General features: G+C 34.2%; 1 protein-coding gene across 3 annotated transcripts in view; it reads right to left on the reverse strand.

Annotated features, from left to right (window-relative positions):
• The window catches only part of luzp2 (leucine zipper protein 2), a 255851-nt gene that overhangs the window by 85310 nt on the left and 148826 nt on the right, over positions 1 to 21715 (reverse strand). For all 3 annotated transcript variants that reach the window (XM_073928766.1, NM_001099255.1, NM_001114715.1), the window contains 1 exon segment: positions 1691 to 1761. In XM_073928766.1, the coding sequence (XP_073784867.1) occupies positions 1691 to 1761 (71 nt within the window).

The raw sequence follows: 21715 nt of genomic DNA on the forward strand, positions 1-21715 counted from the left end.
GGGGACTAAAAAAAAAATACATCTGGGCTAGTGAGATCACAAATGCTCCAGGTTATGCGCATTCACCTTGCACATACAGAGCTTGTTCTGTTTCTGTAAGGACATGACACATAATTCTAAAAAAAAAATTATATATATATATATATATATATATATATATATATATATATATATATATATATATTTATATATATATATATATATATATATATATATATATATATATATATATATATATATATATATATTTATATATATATATATATATATATATATATATATATATATATATATATATATATATATATATATATATATATATATATATATATATATAGCTAACATTTGACAAAGGACAGCTTCAAAATCTCTCCCAGTTCAGAGCTGGATTCTTGCTAAAACTCCTCCAGCAATATATATGAAGCTGTGGATTGTGAGCCACAACCTGTAAGTATTTTTATTTGTTAAAATTGATCTATTACATTGCACAGTTTCTATGTTGTTGCAATGACTTAAACAGTGATGTAAACAATGAGAAATGATGTTTGACATGTTAGCAATTTAGCTACAATTAATATCCGTCCAAACCACTGTAAACAGGCACAATCTTCAGCAGCGCTGCAGTGTCTCTCTATGCAGCCATGTTCTACAGCTCAAATATTTAAATCGCAAAAGATATGTGAATGTTTTATATTACTTACACATGCATATTCTGAATATTTGTGAAACTTTTGTGAAGATTTTATTTTAGAGAGTAAGAGTGAGATTCAGCTGTGTCCTCTGTGTCAATTTCTGTCTGATTCATACACAAACTGATAAGGCTAACAGCTACTCTGACTGGCAGTATTTACACAGAGCAAATTCACATGCCTGTAGGGGTGTGATGCTTTTCCTGGTGCCGTAGAGCCAATCCTTGAATAACAGCACATTATGTTTACTGATCAGTCAGAGCCTCGTGAGGGCAGGCCTTTCAGAGAAACTATATATGACAGTCATTTTCATGTTAGCTGAGTAGCTGTATATAATCAAAGTAAGATATATGAAAAATATAGTGATTTTCTACAAATGAAGCAGATATTGCTTTGCATCTTAAAAACACGACCAAGCCTTAAAAATACACACTGGACCACCCCTTTAATGACAACTGACATAACCATGCATGCAATCTCAGTCAAATTCATGAAGAGGCATGTCATGATTATAAAGATGTCACGGAAGCTTTATGAACATCCCTTTAAAAAAAAAGTGTTATTTTAATTTATGTAGTGTTTTGTTTTTTACATTATGATAAAAAAAAAAGTTTTTGTTTAGTGTGTGTGCTTGTGTGTTAAAGCAGGTAATACTTTTATTGTGTAAGAATGCACAAAACAATTCTATTTCAGATAAAAGTTTTTTTTTTTTTTTTTTTTTTTTTTTTTTTTTTTTTTTTTTTTTTGTTGTATTCATCAAGTATCTTCAATAAAACCAAATCATAGAACTGTTCGGTGTTCCACTATTCAATAGGGGCGAAAACAAAGATTCAGTAATTGAATAGTTAACACTTTGTTTGAGGACTTAATTTAAAATGCAGCCCTAAAGGTATTCATAATGTATGTTGCAATGCATTTTATATTTGCATTGCAGTAAGTCATTTATACAGTACAAAGGAGAAACTGCAGAGGCTGAAAAACAACAACAAAACTTGTTTCACCTTTGCTTGTGACTGAGCTCCAGGATCCTCTGCACATCCTTCTTGGGCACAGCATCCTCATTCTTCAGTGACTGCGGAGAAACAACAGAGAGTGTGTGATGTGCTTGCTGATGCATTAATGATGCTATATGATACTGTATTATCAGTGTGTTAAAGTTCAAGCTGTTTTTATCTAACTGATTCGGCATGACAAATGCATCATATACTCTTAGATCTGTTCATCTGTAAAGACTTGACAACCGACTATATGCAGATTTTTTTTTCCCACATTTTTTTCTTTCAAAAAAGTCTGGAAAAACTGCGCTTCGGTGGGACATTTCCAAAGCATCTGTTTCTCTCCTCGGAGAAACATCAGTGAGATCAGAGGGAGGAAATCTGACTAATTCTCATTAAGCTTCATTTCCATTTTCTTCAATCGGCAAACAGCATAAATAATGCAATGCAAAACCTTGAAAGAAAAAGCTATTAAACCTTTCTCATTCACATATTTTCTGGAATTGTATGTCAAAGAATTCTGGCATTTATGAGAATTAAATGTTTCCCATTAAAATATGAACTGCGTTGAGTCTGCTGAGGATTAGAGAATCAGCTTTACACCATGTATTGATGGCATATATAAATTCAAGGTTTCCCCTTCGGGAGGGGAACTTCAATGCTATGTAGAAACTTCCACTATGGGGATTTCATCAGAATCCAATCATCTGAAAGAGTATATAAATGGGCCAATGAAATGCCAATGAGTCAGCATGCACATCTTACAATCAATTTGGAATATAAGCGCGGCACGTGCCAAGCTGAGGCATCCTTTTCATTTCATGAAACTTCTGGGAGAATCGATGAGTGTTGTTGACTGTTACGACAGAGAGAGAGAACGAGAAAGTAGGCTGCTTCTTCCGGTCCAGAGTGTGTGATACGTGGCGGCAGACGGTCGAGCTCGGTTTCTCACTTGCCTGGCATTCTTTGAGTCCGGTTCTCTAGAGCGGTATGTATTGTTGCGAATTTCCTAAAAGAGCAACATGGTCGTGCAGCGAGTCTTTTTTAAGACATCACTCCGACTGTGCATTTCTGGATGCCGTGGTTTCCTGTCTCCGAATGATGGGTACAAGGACTGCGTTTTATGTCTGGGGGTCCAGCATGTTGATGTGGTGCTCGCGGACAGTCCATGTCATCACTGCGGTGGCATGTCTGTTTGCTTAGTTAAGATGGGCACTCGGGCAGAGATGAAAATGACAGTGGAAGTAAATCTGCCGTCCTCGGGCTTGCGGACCCCTCTCTCCTCCACATGCTCCATCCAAGCTTCGAGTGAGAGCTCTCTCAGAGCCAGATCCCACACGGCCGCAGGCCAGGCTGCTTCCACCCTGCATGCTATGGCCACCTACCTAAGCAGGTGCGCTCACCCTCTTGGCTTGGCATAACTTCTCATCCGGGGCATGATAAGGTTCAGCGCTTTTATAAATTGATTGTAAGTAGCACAAACTAACCCCCCCCCCCCCCCCCCCCCTTACTTTAGTAACTGGAATGTTCTCTGGATTTGTAGTTTTTGTCAGAAAACTTGTGGTCAAAAATGCAATCATGTAATTTTTGAATGTATCATATACATCACTAAACCCACAACACTGTTTATACACTGTAAAAAATGTCGGTAAATTAGCAGTTTTTCAAATTTTGTGAATCATTTTTTCATTTTTTTTTCTCGTTTATTTTACGTTTTAAATTGCATTATGGGACCTTAATCTTTCTTACAAAAACTTTTAACCATGAAATGTTTGAAAAGGTACTTTTATTAAGATTTTAAAGAGATATATTTTCTGGATTGGTGTTGTAAATTATCGTACACAAACTGCCAGAACATTTTCTGTTATTTTACAGTTAATTCTATATACATTATATATTTCATTCATTTATTTATTCATTCATTTTACTTCAGCTTAGTCACTTATTTATTAGGGGTTGCCTCAGTGGAATGAGCTACCAACTGTTCCTCCATAAGTTTTACGTAGTGCATGTCCTTCCAGCCGCAACCCAGTAACACCCATTCACAAACAAACACATACACTACGGACAATTTAGTTGATCCAGTTTACTTATACTGCATGTCTTTGGACTGCAGAGGAAACCAGGGCCCTAAACCCACATGAACATGGGGAAGAATATGCTAACTCTACACAGAAATTCCAACTGGCCTTGGCCCTCATCTTTTTTGCTGTGAGGCAACAGTGCTAACCACTGAACTACAATGCCGCCCTTTACATTTTTCTTATATATTATTTCAAACTACTAACATGTCAATAAGTCATTTTGTTAAACTGTAGAGTTGAATTTTCAACATTAGAAGTCGACTGAGCAGAGATCAAGGTCCCATAATGCAATGTATAACCCTAAATAAACAGAAAAAAGATTTGTTACAATGTTTATATGTGACCATATATACAGTCATAAGAGTCCAAAAGCTGTCACAAATGTCTATTTTTATAGTATTATCATCTGAAAGCTTTATATATAAGCTGTATAATTGTATCATTTTTAAAGGACAGGACGCTAGTTTTCATTAGAAACAAACAATTTAAAAGTATGGAATATTATCATTCAAAGTAATCTAAATGATTTTAAAGTTGTACAACTAAATTAAATGCTTAACATTCCGTGTTACTAATCAGAAATATATTTTTGTTGTTTTTCAGTTAGCATTTCTGTTTGGAGTTTGTATGTTCTCCCGTGTTCGCATGGGTTTCCTCCGGGTGTTTCTAGTTTCCCCCTCAGACCAAAGACATGCGCTATAGGTGAACTGAGTAAGTTACTATGAATAAATAGCCATAGTGTATAGAACAAAATCAATGCCGAAAGTCTTGAATTAAAAAGCTTGTTGAATATCACAAACTGAAAAAAATAATACACCGTATTAACAAGTTCTTGCATTTTAATGACTTGAATTCCAGGGTTTGTATTTTTAGGTCCTGAAATTTAACATAGCTGTTTATTTAAGATGTGAATATTTCAACTAAAAATATTTCAAACACGTTTTCATACTTAAAAATTCAATAATTCATATTCAATTTTCAGATTTCACTTACAAAATATTCAATACCCTTTAAAAATACGATGTATAATATTCAAAAGGTCATTTTCAGTTCATTTTATTTCAGTTCAAATATTCGCTTCCATAAATTCAGTGGATCAAATTCGACTGTTAAAATTCAACATTACATCCGGGAACTGCAGGAAAAGCAATAGATTGCAGATTGAAGATCGCCAGCTGCTCTAGCTTTCACCAGCAGGTGGAGATGGAATAATGTAAGATTTTTAACCCAGTAAACAGGCGAGAAAAAGGCTATTAAAGGCACAAAAGTAGCATTTAATATTAATATCAATGCTTTGGACATTATAAATGATAAAAAGTATGAGTAAAATGAGTAAATGAGGTTTTAGTCATCTATATTTGCCCTTATGTAACGGAAGCCAGCTGGTGATCGCGTAAATATCGGTCCGCGGATCCAGCGAAAGACGTTGTTCTGCAATCTTTAGCATCCTCGTAGCTTGTCTCCCATGCCGGCTCGCTCCCTGCACGGACCGGTGTCTTTTGATGAATATGATGTTACACATTGTCTATCTTTATTGACTCTTTCTTCCATAGACGCGAAGTATTATATTGACAGCTAAAGAATATAAACGTAAGAGAAAAAGGAGAGGAAATAGCCTATTATAATAATAATACAACATAGATAAACATTGACAGGGCTAAGAACAATTACGAACAAAGATATTCAAAAGCAGAGAGATTTTATGAGAATGTCACACAAAACAGTTTACTTGGAACTGTTAAACAGAGTTCAGGTATGATTTAAGGTTGGGTATGGATGGGGCGTGTAATTTAAAATAATTTAACATAACGTGCGAATGCATTAAAGGAGCGTCAGTTATTATTTAAGCGCAGCTATGTCAGGATTGGGATAGGTTATATAATTTTTATTATTTAAATTATGATTATTAATATTAATATTTTATGACATGTATTTGGGCTATTGCGCTTAAATAAGTCATCCGTGATTCTAAATTAATATTTCTATTTATCCTTTTTAGCTATCACTTTGGTATCGTCTTTCTCTTCTTTTTTTTCTAATTATTGGGGTTCTGCCACAGTTAAACGTTTGCAAAATGTCCAGATTATTGCTTTTCCTCTAAAATAGAGACGAAGCAGAAGGAAAATGAATGAATTGATGAATGAAATGATTGACGTTTTTATGCCTGTGATGTGTGGCTTGCACACGACAAAGTCGAACGAGTGGCCGCGAGCTCCGGTGGCCGGTCAGAGCCAGCGCCGCATATCAAACTGATTAAGAGATGCTGGATGGCTGCCAATATATGATAGGAATTCTTCCAAAGTTTCAGACGATATCTGGGCTTGTGCATAATAATGTAAAATTAAAGTGAAAGTCATGACACTTGGCCAAGCATAAGAATAGCCTACAACAGTGTTTCGATTATTAAATTAATCATTCATGACATGTCATGCTTGGGCTTATAAGAATAACACCTCGCTGTTTACCATTTCCGAAAGTGGAGCTGACGTCGGAGCGAAATTGCTTGTATAATTGTAAAAAGAGTGATGAATATTAATGGATTTCTTATATCTGTCATTTCTGATAATATAATTGATTTAACTAGTGTGAGCTTATGAGTATCCAACAATCATTTAGCAAAAATGCATCCAGAATCCTAAACCAATAACTTTGTCAAGCAAAAATTATGATTTTATAGGCTACTGATTTTTTTTTAAACAAGAAAAAAGAAACTATTAGCTACCCTAGCAATTGTTTATTTAAATATGATCATCTCAAAATATAAAATAAAAACATAATGGTTTGACTTTGTGAAATCATAAAACACACTTGCAGAAGAGAGTTAATAGAATAAATGAGCAAATACATTCTCTCCAGTAGATGGCGATTACAGCTCAGTAACCCCATGATGATGAACACTGAGCTGCTTTGCAGGAACCCCTCAACCACGCATTCTAAACATTAATCTTATGAAACTAGCTGAAGTGACAACTATATTAAATTTAAATCAGTTTAATTAAGTTTATATGTTTAATAACTGAAAAAAAGATCAACATTGCTAATCATACAATACAAACGGTCGCTGAAAAGTTATAAATAACGTTTTTCTCATAATACTGAAAACAAATTAAAGTCAGTTATAACTGCCTATTATCAAACCACAGGCGACTCATTTTATTACTTATAATTGGCTGCGACATTGCCACTTTTGCGTTAATACCTTTTTCTCGCCTATAGGCTACATAACAATAAAACAATAATCTGGACGAACTAAGACATTTTGCAAATGTTTAACCGTGGCAGAACCCCAATAATTAGAAAAAAGAAGAGAAAGACAGAGTGATAAAAAGGATAAATAGAAATATTCATTTAGAATCACGGATGACTTATTTAAGCGCAATAGCCCAAATACATGTCATAAAATATTAATATTAATAATCATAGTTTAAATAATGAAATTATATAACCTATCCCAATCCTGACATAGCTGCGCTTAAATAATAACTGACGCTCCTTTAATGCATTCGCACGTTATGTTAAATTATTTTAAATTACACGCCCCATCCATACCCAACCTTAAATCATACCTGAACTCTGTTTAACAGTTCCAAGTAAACTGTTTTGTGTGACATTGTCATAAAATCTCTCTGCTTTTGAATATCTTTGTTCGTAATTGTTCTTAGCCCTGTCAATGTTTATCTATGTTGTATTATTTTTATAATAGGCTATTTCCTCTCCTTTTTCTCTTACGTTTATATTCTTTAGCTGTCAATATAATACTTCGCGTCTATGGAAGAAACAGTCAATAAAGATAGACAATGTGTAACATCATATTCATCAAAAGACGGTTTATGTGCAAGTAACCGCACCGGTCCGTGCAGGGAGCGAGCCGGCATGGGAGACAAGCTACGAGGATGCTAAAGATTGCAGAACAACGTCTTTCGCTGGATCCGCGGACCGATATTTACGCGATCACCAGCTGGCTTCCGTTACATAAGGGCAAATATAGATGACTAAAACCTCATTTACTCATTTTACTCATACTTTTTATCATTTATAATGTCCAAAGCATTGATATTAAAATTAAATGCTACTTTTGTGCCTTTAATAGCCTTTTTCTCGCCTGTTTACTGGGTTAAAAATCTTACATTATTCCATCTCCACCTGCTGGTGAAAGCTAGAGCAGCTGGCGATCTTCAATCTGCAATCTATTGCTTTTCCTGCAGTTCCCGGATGTAATGTTGAATTTTAACAGTCGAATTTGATCCACTGAATTTATGGAAGCGAATATTTGAACTGAAATAAAATGAACTGAAAATGACCTTTTGAATATTATACATCGTATTTTTAAAGGGTATTGAATATTTTGTAAGTGAAATCTGAAAATTGAATATGAATTATTGAATTTTTAAGTATGAAAACGTGTTTGAAATATTTTTAGTTGAAATATTCACATCTTAAATAAACAGCTATGTTAAATTTCAGGACCTAAAAATACAAACCCTGGAATTCAAGTCATTAAAATGCAAGAACTTGTTAATACGGTGTATTATTTTTTTCAGTTTGTGATATTCAACAAGCTTTTTAATTCAAGACTTTCGGCATTGATTTTGTTCCATAATAGTGTATGTGTGTGCAAGGGTGTATATTGGTGTTTCTCAGTGATGGGTTGCAGCTGAAAGGACATTTGCTGTGTAATGGATAAGTTGGTTGTTCATTCGGCTGTTGTGACCCCTGATTAATAAAGGGACTAAGCCAAAAAAAAAAAAAAGAATGAATGAATGAATGAATATCGAAGAAACATGATCTCTATATAATCTAGCTTATTTATTATTATATTAACCCATTCAATGCATTTTAGCTATTGCAGAAAACTGTACCAGTGCAAAATACTTTAACATAACATAGACAAGAATGTTTCATTTCATTATGATATAATATTTAATTTGATCTTGTTTGTTTTTTGCACTGTGGAAGGACGAACTAGGAAAACAAAACTACAAAAAATGTTAGAATGCAATATTTATGTAATAAAGAATCCTAAACCTTTTACATATTTCTTTACTTTGTCCTACAAACACACTTTACAAAACGGTTTCAATAATTAATGTATTTGTTAACATGAACTAATTATGAACAATACATGTACAGTATTTATTAATCCTAGTTTACTATAAGCATCCAAACCCATTTCTTACTGTGAGTTAACATGAACTAATAATACACATTATGTTATTTTCATTAGCTAACATTAACTAGTATGAGAAAAATATTGTAATAAACGTATTGCTCATTGTTAGTTCATGGTAATAAATTCATGAATTACCATTAACTAATACAAACTTATTGTAAAGTGACCATTTTTTTTTTATATTTAATTACATTTATTCATTAAGGTGGGGAAAAATTATATTTCTAAAAGTGACAATGAGACACGTTGCTGCTGCAATACATGATCTTTGGATTGGATTGCATACTCCACTCTTCCAAAAGCAAGAAAAGGGAATGTCGGATGGAAAATAAATAAATTGTTATTTATCAGTTTAACACTTTACTTGAAGCATTCATCTAAGATGCATTAGAAATGCATTTATCATGCATGTAATACATTATACATTTTCATAAATAATTCTATCCAAATTTAAGCTGCACTGTAATATTTTTAGATTCCTTGTTAGTCTTAAATCTGGTTGCTTGTCAAGTGTTTTACTGCATCATATTTTAAGTTTAAAATTGTATTACAAATATAATTCTAGTGCTGATTACTGCTCTTGAAATTACATTAATTATTTACGCTATACATTATTAATTTGACAATTTAAAGGAATAGTTTATTCAAAAACTCATTTTGTTGAATGCAAAATAAGATACTTTTAAGAAATCTGAAAACCTGTAACCATTGATTTCCTGCTATTTGATTATCCCTCTTTGCAGATCAATGGATACTCCTAAGTGAATTAAATTAATTTATTTCCTCAAAATTCTACACACAATACCCCATATTGATAATGTGAATTTTTTTTTTTTTTTAAATTGTTGTAAATTTATTACAAAAAAAAATGCTGAAAAACCACATGTACATATTCACAGCCTTTCCTCAATACTCTGTTGATGCTTTGTTTTGAATATGATGCCACAAGCTTGGTACACCTGTCTTTGGGAATGTTTGCGATTTCTCTTTGCAGTACCTCTCAAGCTCTATCAGGTTGGATGGGAAGCGACGATGTACAACCATTTCCTGATATCTTCAGAGATGTTCAATGGGATTTAGGTTTGGGTTCTAGCTGGGCCACTCAAGGACATTCACCGAGTTGTTGTGAATCCACTATGAGGATATTTTGCCAGTGTCCTGCTGAAAGATGAACCGTCTCCCCAGTCTGAGGTCAGTAGCACTCTGAAGCAGGTTTTTATTCAGGATGTCTCTGTACATTGCTGCATTTATCTTTCCCTCTATCCTGACTAGTCTTCCAGTTCCTGCTGCTGAAAAACATCCCCACAGCATGATGCTGCCACCACCATGGTATTAGCCTGGTGATGAGCGGTGCCTAGTTTTTTCCAAACATAATGCTTGGCATTCACTCCAAAGAGTTCCATTTCAGACCAAAGAATTTCGTTTCTTACGGTCTGAGAGTCCTTCAGATGCCTTTTGGCAAATTACAGGAGGGGAGTGGCTTCCGTCTGGTCACTACACCATACAGGCCTTATTGGTGGATTGCTGCACAGATGGTTGTCCTTCTGTAAGGTTCTCCTCTCTCCACAGAAGACCGCTGGAGCTCAGGCAGAGTAATTATCAGGTTATTGATCACCTTCATGACTAAGGTCCTTCTCCTCTGATCGCTCAGCCTAGATGGCCGGCCAGCTCTAGGATGAGTTCTGGTCGTTCCAAAGATCTTCCTGCTTGTTGGGAATTTCAGAGCAGCAGAAATTTTTAACCTTCCCCAGCCTTGTGCCTCAAGACTATCCTGTCTCAGAGGTCTACAGAAAATTCCTTTGTCTTCATGCTTGGTTTGTGATTTGACATTGACTGTCAACCCTGTGAACTTATATAGACAGGTGTATGCCTTTTCAATCAAGTACAATCAATTGAATGTACCACAGGTGAACTTTAGTTAAGCTGCTGAAACATCACAAGATTGATCAGTGAAAACAGAATGTGCCTGAGCTCAATTTAGAGCTTTATGGAAAAGGCTGTGAATATATGTATGTGTGATTTTTCAGTTTTTTATTTTTCATAAATTTGCAACAATTTTAAAACATTCCTTTTTCACATTGTCATAATGGAGCATTGTGTGTGAGGAAATAAATGAATTTAATAAAAAGTGAAGCACCATGAATACTTTCTGGGATGCACCGTTTGTATGACGTTAATCACGAAATAAGGAAAACTGCTGATTTATAGATATTTTTTCATAGTGTGCATGAAATATTATTTTTCATTTATCGATGATATGCTCCTGTAAACATCATAAGTGCAAACAGGAACAAAAGCTGTTGTTGTCATACTGCCCATTTTGCCTAAAGACTGCAGTCAAACATAAGTTTGAGTACATTTTTGGCAGTTTGACAAAAAATATAGTCTGAGGCACGCTTCCAATAAGCCTGTTTTAGATATAATGCTTCAAATTGACACATTTGACTTTAATCATGACACAAACATAATAAACATAAATACCACATTAATAAATAATAATAAAAACATAATAACACAATGTTCTCTATTTTGACGGTCCATGTGCAAAGCGCAAAACGCAGGGCGCAAACGTTTTCAGGGCGTGTCAGAATGCATTTTTGCTAATTTAAGGACGGGAAAATCCGCTTTGCACCGTGGTGCATGGTCTAAAAGGGTTGCGTTCATTTTCTTGATGAGTTTTAGGTGTGTTTTGAGAATAAACCAATCAGAGTCTCATCTCCCATTCCCTTTAAGAGCATTGCGTCGCGCCATAAGCGCATTTGCTATTTACATGACGTAAAGTAAGTGTAAGTGGAAAAACTGAGCATTTCACAAGCAAATTAACAGTTGACAGTTTTTTTTTTTTTTTTTTTTTAACAGAAAACAGTTAAACAGAGCATCTACCACACGAGAATGAGAGATAATCGATCTACTTTCACTTTTGCTCTCGTGGATAGGGAAACCTTTACGCACAGACATTAATTAGCCTATAAATACTTATTTATTTATTTTTAGTTTGTTAAGCGCAAATATTTGTTTCAAAACTATTTCTAAATTCAGTTTTTATTTCCAGCAAACGAATAAATGAACAATAATAATGAAGTGTGTTCAAAAACCTGAGTTATATCCTAAAACACATGCTGTACCCCATATGGTCTAAAACCTGCAGGTGGGCAAATCTAAGCTTGTTTTTAATAAAACAAATATATATATGGATATAATAAATAATACTGCTAATAATAATAACATTATACAAAAGCAAATTGTTATGAATGAACTGAAAAAGCCTACCGGGTTGAAGAAGGCATAAAAGCAGTGATTTTTCATATTTATGTAGGCTAGAAAATAATATGTTTTGTAATATTTTAATCCTTTATATTTATATCCTATAATTATTCTTATTATATCCTATATATATATCCTTAATATTAAATTTTTTATATATGTAAAGATATTTGCGTATTGCTCTACATCTTCCTGTGTGTTTTAAGCAGTGTGTAAGCCAGGTACAACTCTGTGCTCGACTTTAGACCGGGTTTGTTTTGGTCTATTGAAAAATCTATTATAGTTTCTCAAAACAGCAACGCGCCAGCAATGCGCCTCAGAATGCCTTCCTTTTTAGACCAGAACGCCTCAAAATGATTCTTGCGCCAAGCTGAAACTATAGTAAAAGAACGGTTGTATGATAGGGCCCAATATGTTTAACTGTGCAGGCGTATTTTATTATGTATGTTTTGTTCTTGAATTTGTAGGCCCTTTTTGTTTCTTTTGCGGCCATTTTGGCTACAAACCCTTTTTATTTATTTATTTTTTATGTTAAATTGTCTGCTGTTCATTAGTTCAAACAATCACCAAGTGTCTGACAAAATAAAAAGCTTTTTTAACTGTTTATAGTTATACTGTTAAATGTCAGCTCCAGATTACATGGTGAATCCACTCAAAACAGTTGCTGAATTTCCAAATGACTACAATTTGACTTGGGGACACTCTTAGACGTGTTACGTTCTGGCCATCGCTGCTGCTCTCCTCTGTGTTTCCAGTGAATAACAGCAGCTAGGCTTTGTCAGGGGAAGACCAACTGTGCAGCTGTTGAGCTGTATTGAGATTGGCATTGCGGTGTCTATTCAGGCCAAGCTGGCAGGAATGTGCCGGCACAAACCCACAAACCCCTGCCAAGACTACAGGCTCCATCAGGCGAAGTTTAATGATGATGAGCAGCACTCCGGGGAGATCTCATTACAAAAATAAACAGTATGGACAGTAAATCTGCTCAACAAAAAGGTTAATCGGTCACATATACATAATTGATCATGCTAAAAAGGTCATAGTTGATCGTGGTTTTACAACAAATCCACTGGAGATCTTTGGACTTGAACTCTTGGGATGGAACAGCTCGGCGTAAGGCCAGGCTTTCTCCGGCTGCACTCCAGTGTTTGAGCCCTTGGGATTCTGCAACTTCTGCATTCCCAAACAGAGCCAACACATAATGTCCTAACAGAACCATTCAACTTATTTGCCCATTAGCAGTGCTGGATGTAATGAGTTACAAATAAATTATTGTAATTATTTACTCATCCACTAAAAAAGTAAAGGGATTACTGTTCGGTCTTAGGGTAGCATAATGATTATATTAAAATGCACTTGTTTTACATATACTGTTAACTGCTGTTTTACAAATATGTTTTGTAGAATAAATATATATTTTTGCATGATTGCACGTTTAAGAAACATTCAGCTTTATTACTCCAGCCTTCATCACATGATCCTTCAGAAATCACTCTGATATTAATTAATAATTCATTCATTTATTTTTTCCTTCAGCTTAGTCTCTTTATTCATCAAGGGTTTGTGCCACAATGGAATGAACCGTCTACTTATCCAGCACATGTTTACACAGTGGATGCACTTTCAGCTGCAACCCTGTACTGGGAACCACTCACTCATTCACACAAATACACTATGGCCAATTTAGCTTATTCAATTCACCTATAGTGCATGTCTTTGGACTGACTGGACAGGAAACTGGAGCACCTGGAGGAAACCCACACCAACCTTGGAAGAACATATAAACTCCACAAAGACATTCTGTGAGGTGATCATGCTACCCACTGCGCTACCATAATGCCTGTTTCTTGAATATACAGTTGAAGTTAGAATTATTAGCCCCTTTTTGAATTTTTTTTTCAAAGCAAGGAAATTTTCACAGTATGTCCGGTAATATATATATTTTTCTTCTGAAGAAAGTCTTATTTGTTTTAATTTTTTAAACACCATTTTAAGGTCAATATTATTAGCCTCTTTAAGCTATATTTATTTCCGATAGTCTACAGAAAGAAAAAAAAAAACATTGTTATTCAATAACTTGCCTAATTACCATAACCTGCCTAGTTAACCTGATTAACCCAGTTAAGCCTTTAAATGTCACTTTAAGCTGTATAGAAGTGTCTTGAAAAATATCTAGTAAAATATTATTTACTGTCATCATGGCAAAGATAAAATAAATCAGTTATTAGAAATGAGTTATTAAAACTATTATGTTTAGAAATGCATTGAACAAAATCTTCTCTCCGATTTCTTTATATATATATATATATATATATATATATATATATATATATATATATATATATATATATATATATATATATATATATATTAAGGGTGGAGCCGAACCCGAATACGGTATTCGGAAAGGCACGAATAGCGTGTTTTTACGAATACTTGATTCGAACAAATACTTGAAAAATTATTTGTATTCGGGAGCAAGAAAAACACTATATCAAAAAGCAGCGTTTCCTCATGAGACCACAGTGCATGCCCGCGTGAGTGAGTGAGTGAGTGAGTGAGAGAGAGAGAGAGAGAGAGAGAGAGAGAGAGAGAGAGAGAGAAAGACACATGCTCAGTGCAAAACGCGCCAAAGCCCGAAACTGAAAGCGAGACGTGACTGTTAAGGGACTGTTTCATATGGATTTATTAATCATTCTTACTGTTCAGTGATCGCAAACTGCCGTAGTTTATTAAAGACGCAAACCTCTCACTGCACGTCAGCTGTGCGCCTTCAGCAGACCTCCTCATTCCTGCAGCACGAGAGCGTTATGATTGTTTATGCGCGCCAAAAGTGGCGGATCTGTCCGGTAAAATATCTGACTGCGTGTCACCGCATCCCTAAGGACTGTTTGGCGAAATATTTGACTGCATGTCACTGCATAACAAACGACTGAAACGATATAACTAGAGAAATCTCCACTGTGCCACTGTGCGTATGGCAAGCCGTTTTAGCATTTAAACCTTGTTGAGACTATCCATAAATATATTTAGAGATATCTCTAATTATATTTTGACTTGTCATAATTATAATTCAGATTGGAAATATCTGCAAATATATTATGACTGACTAGTCATATTCCTCCATTGACTTCCATTGAAAAATATTTGCAGATATCTCTAAATAGACAAACAAACTTTGTGTCTTTTTTGTGGCTGGCAGATGATAATAGCAAGGCTGCATCTTTTAGTATTATATAGAATACTTTTGTTCTGCCAGATCTCCCAGGCAGGGTTTTATTTAGATTTATTTAGTTAATTTTAGTTTTTGGAATTCTGTCCATTGGAAAGAAGTTCTTTCAGAAGAAGAACAGTTTTTTGAAGTATTATTTGTTTTTATTCTGTCTATTCAGTGTCCTTCAACAAGAACGGTGGTGGTGGGGTTCATAATATTCACAATGGTATTTTATTAGTTGTTGGTTTAACCATGGATGAGATAATGGCTTCTATGTTATTTTCTTTTCAATGACATTTCTTATCACATGTTCAAAAACAACAGCCAATATTGCATATCTATAATTCATATAATGGGTATAATTAAACAATACTTTCACTATAACGTAAATTAGGAGTGTAATAGAAAAAACATATATTTCTGCGCCATTTTGAATTTTACTCGAATACAAATACAAATACAAATACAAATACTTTTCCCCCTCAACAAATACAAATACAAATACCGGCTGCTCCGCACATCCCTAATATATATATATATATATATATATATATATATATATATATATATATATATATATATATATATATATATTTTTTTTTTTTTTTTTTTTTTTTTTTTTTTTTTTTCTGATTAGCACTTCACTTCAAAAGTAATTTAGGCAAAGGTTCGCTTAAGAAACTATAAATAAGAAATTAGTTAATGAAAAAAAACATAAAAAAAATAATTCATGTTTTGATGTTTTTTTTGTGCAGAGCTTTTATTTATTATGTAACTGTTATTAACATGCTTAAGAATTAAAGGTGCAGTAGGTGATTGTCTTCAGAAGCATTTTTTGTTGTGCTGGTTGAAAGTCTATTCACAGTCTAATTGTAATGATTAAAGTAAATGATCTAAATGCATTTATATGTATTTTTATATTTTGGGTGAGGCATAAAACTAAAAAAATGTTCATCCAATTAAATAGAGTCGAACCGACATCTCTCATAATTCCGATAAGTAGCCCAATCTGTCTGTCAGCAAATACAGATTTGAACAACTGTGCAGCCGTTTGTACGCAGCTCCGCCGACTGCCGCGCGTTCACGAGAGAGAGCACGCACGCGATCAGTAAAAACCTGCTGAATCAAAACTTTTTAAAAACTTGAATTAATATTGGAGTTACCTTTGCACGCTGGAGAAAGGATGACAATGGCTGAAGGATTTCTCTTAGACAGGTATTGTTCTGTTACTAAAAACTATTTTCAGTTTTATAAGGGATCTCTTACAGCATTGATATTGTAGATTTTAATTAGTTTAACAACAAAACAAAACAAAACACAACAAAAGTAAATACCTCTATTCTGCCTAGTTTTTCCCTATTTTGTTTACCATGCAACTCTAAATATTTGCTCTGAAATAGCATGTCAGTTTGGCTTGCTCACCAAACACTAGTCGCTTTTAACACATGAGAGAGGGTTCTTTTGCTGTGCTCGTATTTAAGGAGGGGTGGCTCTAGACGGCAGGGGAGGGACTGTGATTCAGAGATTTATGTTAAGCTGTTTGCATTGTGGAAGATTACCTACAGCACCTTTAATATCTTCAATTAAGTTAAAAGGACATGTTTGGAAGTAAATGTAAAGAATTAAAAGCCTAATACTGTCTATGCACTGAGATTTAAAGGTGCAGTAGTTAATTGTCTTCAGAAACATTTTTATTATAATTTTTTTTTTTTTTTTTTTGTGCTGGTTGAAAGTCTCTTCACATTCCAATATTAACGATTAAAGTAAATGATCTAAATGTGTTTATATTTATTTTTATATTCTGGGTAAAACATAAGACTAAAAATAGTTAAAAAATAGTTAAATTAAAAATTGCCGGGCAGATATTTCTCATAATTCTAATAAGTAACCCAAACTCTCTATCAACAAATGTAGAATTGTACATGTGCAGCCATTCGCTCATATCCGCTGGTTCTTGTGCACACACGAGAGAGAGAGAGAGAGAGAGAGAGAGAGAGAGGTAAAAACAAATGTTGAATCAAAACTTTTTTAAAATCCTGAATCAATATTGGAGTTACTTTTGCATGCTGGAGGAAGGATGACACCAAGGCTAAAGTATTTATTTTAGACAGGTAATGTTTTGTTTAAAAAATATATTTAGTCACGCAAAGCATATGTAGATTTCTTGTATTATGAATGGGTTATATGCACGGAAGTGTTGTTCGACCACTGAAATGTTCTGGTGAAGGATTGATGTGACTATTTATGTTTCATAAGGGACCTTTAGCAGCATCAATAATGTATATTTTTATTTAGTTTAACAACAAAGTAAACAGCTATACTCCGCCTAACCTGCTTACTGGGCTGAAGTTGGTTTTATATTCACAATGGGTCATTTTTGAACAATGACAACCTGTGATGCGCTCTCTGTATTGCTTACCATGCTACTTTAAATATTTGCCCAGAAATAGCATGCAAGCGCTATTATTATGTAAGTAATTATTGCACACTGCTGACCAACCAATAAGCAGATTTCCAGATTTATGGAAATCACGTACAAACGGCAGATTAATTTCTTTATCATCAGTTCATTTATTATTGCACAATCCTGCTCTATACATACTAATTTAATGATTATATTTTTTGTGGTTTAATAATTGTACACCCTTATGAGTGACAACTGGGTTTAAGTAGGGAATATAATTTGCTAAATTATCCTTTAGTGTGTGTACAAAATAAGACTCCCCTGACATTGTGACAATTACAATAGCGTTCTGGGGTCTTTTTGTTTTCTTCTTCTTTTTCTCCAAATTAATAGTACAGCCAAAAAAAGACTCAAATGTTGTTTTTTACATAAACCAACAGAGGCATTGTGTTTTATTTATGCTTGGAAGGCTGCTTCATAGAGTGTCTTTTGAAATGTTTCCATGTCCACTTATTATAAGCATTATTGTGCTTGTTGTTTAGGCTTGGCTCATAAAGTGATCAAGTTTATGGCATTATTAAAGTAGCCAGGTGCGAGTCGTTATACTTAGGGGGTTTAGTGAAGCCCTATTGCAATTGTTAGGATCATTGTGCTGTCCTTAAACTGATCAGGCAGATCAAACTGTAGGTCATGCATCCAACTTAAACTTTGAGAGATGCTAGCACACATCTCATGTACAATGTCACAGGCTACAGTCAGAGTGCAGGCAAATTTGGCCCAAATCCCAATTTCTTTTTGCCCAGTTGTGACTCAGATATGGTTCTCCCCATGTTTGTGTTCCTCCGGGTGCTCTGGTTTCCCCCACAGTCCAAAGACATACGTAAGGCAATTGGATTGATGTATGAGTGTGTGCATGAATGACTATGTATGGGTAGTTCCCACACTGTAAAAAAAAAAAAAAAACAACCCCATAAAAACGGTAATTTTATGGCAGCATGCAGGGGCGCCTTTCCTTAAAAAAAATAAAAAAATAAAAAAAAGCTGTCAGAATAATAAAAATTGATAATGTGTAAAAAAAAACAACAAAAAAAACTATTTATATTTATTATAAAGTAATTATTTCTTGTTCCATAATTACAAGTTATTACTGTAATTTTACAGATTTTAACTGTAATTGTACAGGTTATTACTGCCATTTTACTAATTATTCCTACAATTGCACAGATTATTACTGCCATTTTACAAATTATTACTGTAAATATATAATTTATTAATGTAATTATACAGATGATTTAATGTGATTATAAGGGTAATTACTGTAATTATGCAGTTTATTAATGTAATTATACGGATTCATTTATGCAATTATGAATGAAATCTCATACCTTTAATACCTGGAAAAAAAAAAAAAAACTTTTAAAAAATTATTGAAAAAAAGCTTAGGTACAAATAATTGCTGTTGTCATAAAACACTGCAAATATAACTATAAACTATAATATAATTTAACAAACATTTTTAGGATATGTAGGTTAAACTCCAAAGCAATTTTCTTGAAATAATACAGGACTGCTATATATCTATGTTTTTATTTCTATTTTACAAATAATAAATTGGGTCTTCATTTCACAACAAAAACAAGGTTAGTGTCATGTGAGGACGCCTGCACAGCAAAGTTGAGGATCAAATAGCAGTGTATTAACAGAATCATGTTGCAATTAAAGGTTGAAACAGGAACAAACAGGTGCACAGATAATTCCAAGCATAAAGGCAGCAAACAAAATAACAAAGTAAAGGAATCAAACATGTAAAAGTAAGGAAAACCACTTCCTAATGCTCACTAAACAGTTTAAGACTCAGAAACGATGCATCTGTGTGTGCTAAGTTTATAGTCCTTAAAATCAGTCCATAACGATCTTCTGACTGTGTGAGTGTGAGGTGCATGCTGGGAGTTGTAGTTCGTTAAAGTAATGTGTGTATAATTTGCCAGCGATCCGCAGCTGCTAGATCACTGGTGATCGTCACAGTTTGCGTAGCAACATTGTTAGAGTAGTAAAATAGACATTTCATAGTTTAGAGTGCATGGATTATATGCAGCCTATATAGGCTTTTATTTGACTTCCATAACCTTATGTTAATCTTTATATGTTTACCATCTTCACTAAAAATAATTTGACTGAATATTTGTTTCCCTATTTTTACAGAAATAATCTGTAAATATTATTGTAAAATTATGTGTTACTCTCTAAACATACATATAATTTTCTTTAAAAAGCAGAAAAATAGCAAAATACCAAATTACAAGTATTAACTGTAAATTTAATGTTAGAAATTTTTATTACAGAAAATATCTGAACAACAGGTACAGACAATTACCTGTAAAATAACTTTTAATTTTTACAGTGGAGTACTGGTTCGAACCTCGGCTCAGTTGGTGTTTCTGTGTCGAGTTTGCATGTTCTCCCTGCCTTTGCGTGGGTTTTCTCCGGGTGCTCCGGTTGCCCCCACAGTCCAAAGACATGCAGTACAGGGGAATTGAGTAGGCTAAATTGTCCATAGTGCATGAGTGTGTGTATGAATGTGTCTGGATGTTTCCCAGAGATGGGTTGCGACTGGAAGGGCATCCGCTGCGTAAAAAACTTACTGGATAAGTTGGCGGTTCATTCCACTGTGGCGACTCCGGATAAGTAAAAGGACATAGCCAACAAGAAAATGAATGAATGAATACTGGGTTGCGGCTGGAAGGGCACCTGCTGCTTAAAACATATGCCAGAATTGTTGGCAGTTCACTTCACTGTGACAACCTCTGAAATAGACACTAAATTAGAAAAATGAATGAAGGAATTCACTACACTGGTGTGATCAGTCTTGGCTGTTCTCTGGAGTGTATGATCACAGCTGTATGAATATTAAAGTCAGAGCATTCAACTCAACTAACAACTAACATTCAATCTCAACTAACTTTTCTTAACTTTTTGATTTAATGGCTAATTCGTATGAATTCTAATGATCTAATTCGTACAATTTAGGATGATTTGCTCATCACCCAATGAGTTAGGTGGGTTGGGTTTTGGGGCGGGGTTGGGTGCCACGCCTCCTTTTTAAAATCATACATTTCTGTACGAATTCGTATGAATTAGCCACTAAGCTGACAAAACGTAAAATACTCGTGAGATCAGGCTGGAGGATTACGTTATCAGCTACCAAATTCGAACTTGCATTCCCGTAAAGGCCCTTACTAAATAGTTTTAAAAATATGTGCTTTTACTTAAGTATGTTTTTAGTGCTGTATTGGTTTTTTTATTCCACTATTTCTTTATTTTTCTCGGTATATGTTGATTGTCTTAGTATAATTATCCCATGATTCCTGTTAAACTGCCCAAAAAAATTTAATTCTGCAAACATGCCCTAAATACATTAATGCTTTTATAAATGTAGCAAACATGTTTAATGAGTGTTAAAACGTCAAAAGGGCATGTTACTGATGAGAAGATAAAGGATGTGTACTGTATGATGATTGAAATCACTTTAAACAATAACTGTAGTAAATGTACTCTGTAATGTCATGAGTGTGTCGTGGGAACACCCTTCAAGTAAAGTTTTACCAATTATTTTTACAGCATGACACTAACTACTCTTCAGTACATTTGGAAGGGCTATTTTTAGCTCATACGTTAAGTAGGATTTACACTTTTACTCTATTTGCACTAAAGTTCTTGCCTAGTAATGACACTTCTACCTCATGTAAAAAGTAGGATTTTGCAGTCCTCTTTCCACCACTGGCCCGCAGGCTCATAAATACACTTAATTTCATAGTTATACACATATACATGTTATAGTGTATAACTAGTAATCATTTAAAGTTATACACTGCTGTCTGCAAATAAGGCAATACAA

This window comes from Danio rerio, chromosome 18, assembly GCF_049306965.1.
Source record: "Danio rerio strain Tuebingen ecotype United States chromosome 18, GRCz12tu, whole genome shotgun sequence".
NCBI classification, from domain to species: domain Eukaryota; kingdom Metazoa; phylum Chordata; class Actinopteri; order Cypriniformes; family Danionidae; genus Danio; species Danio rerio.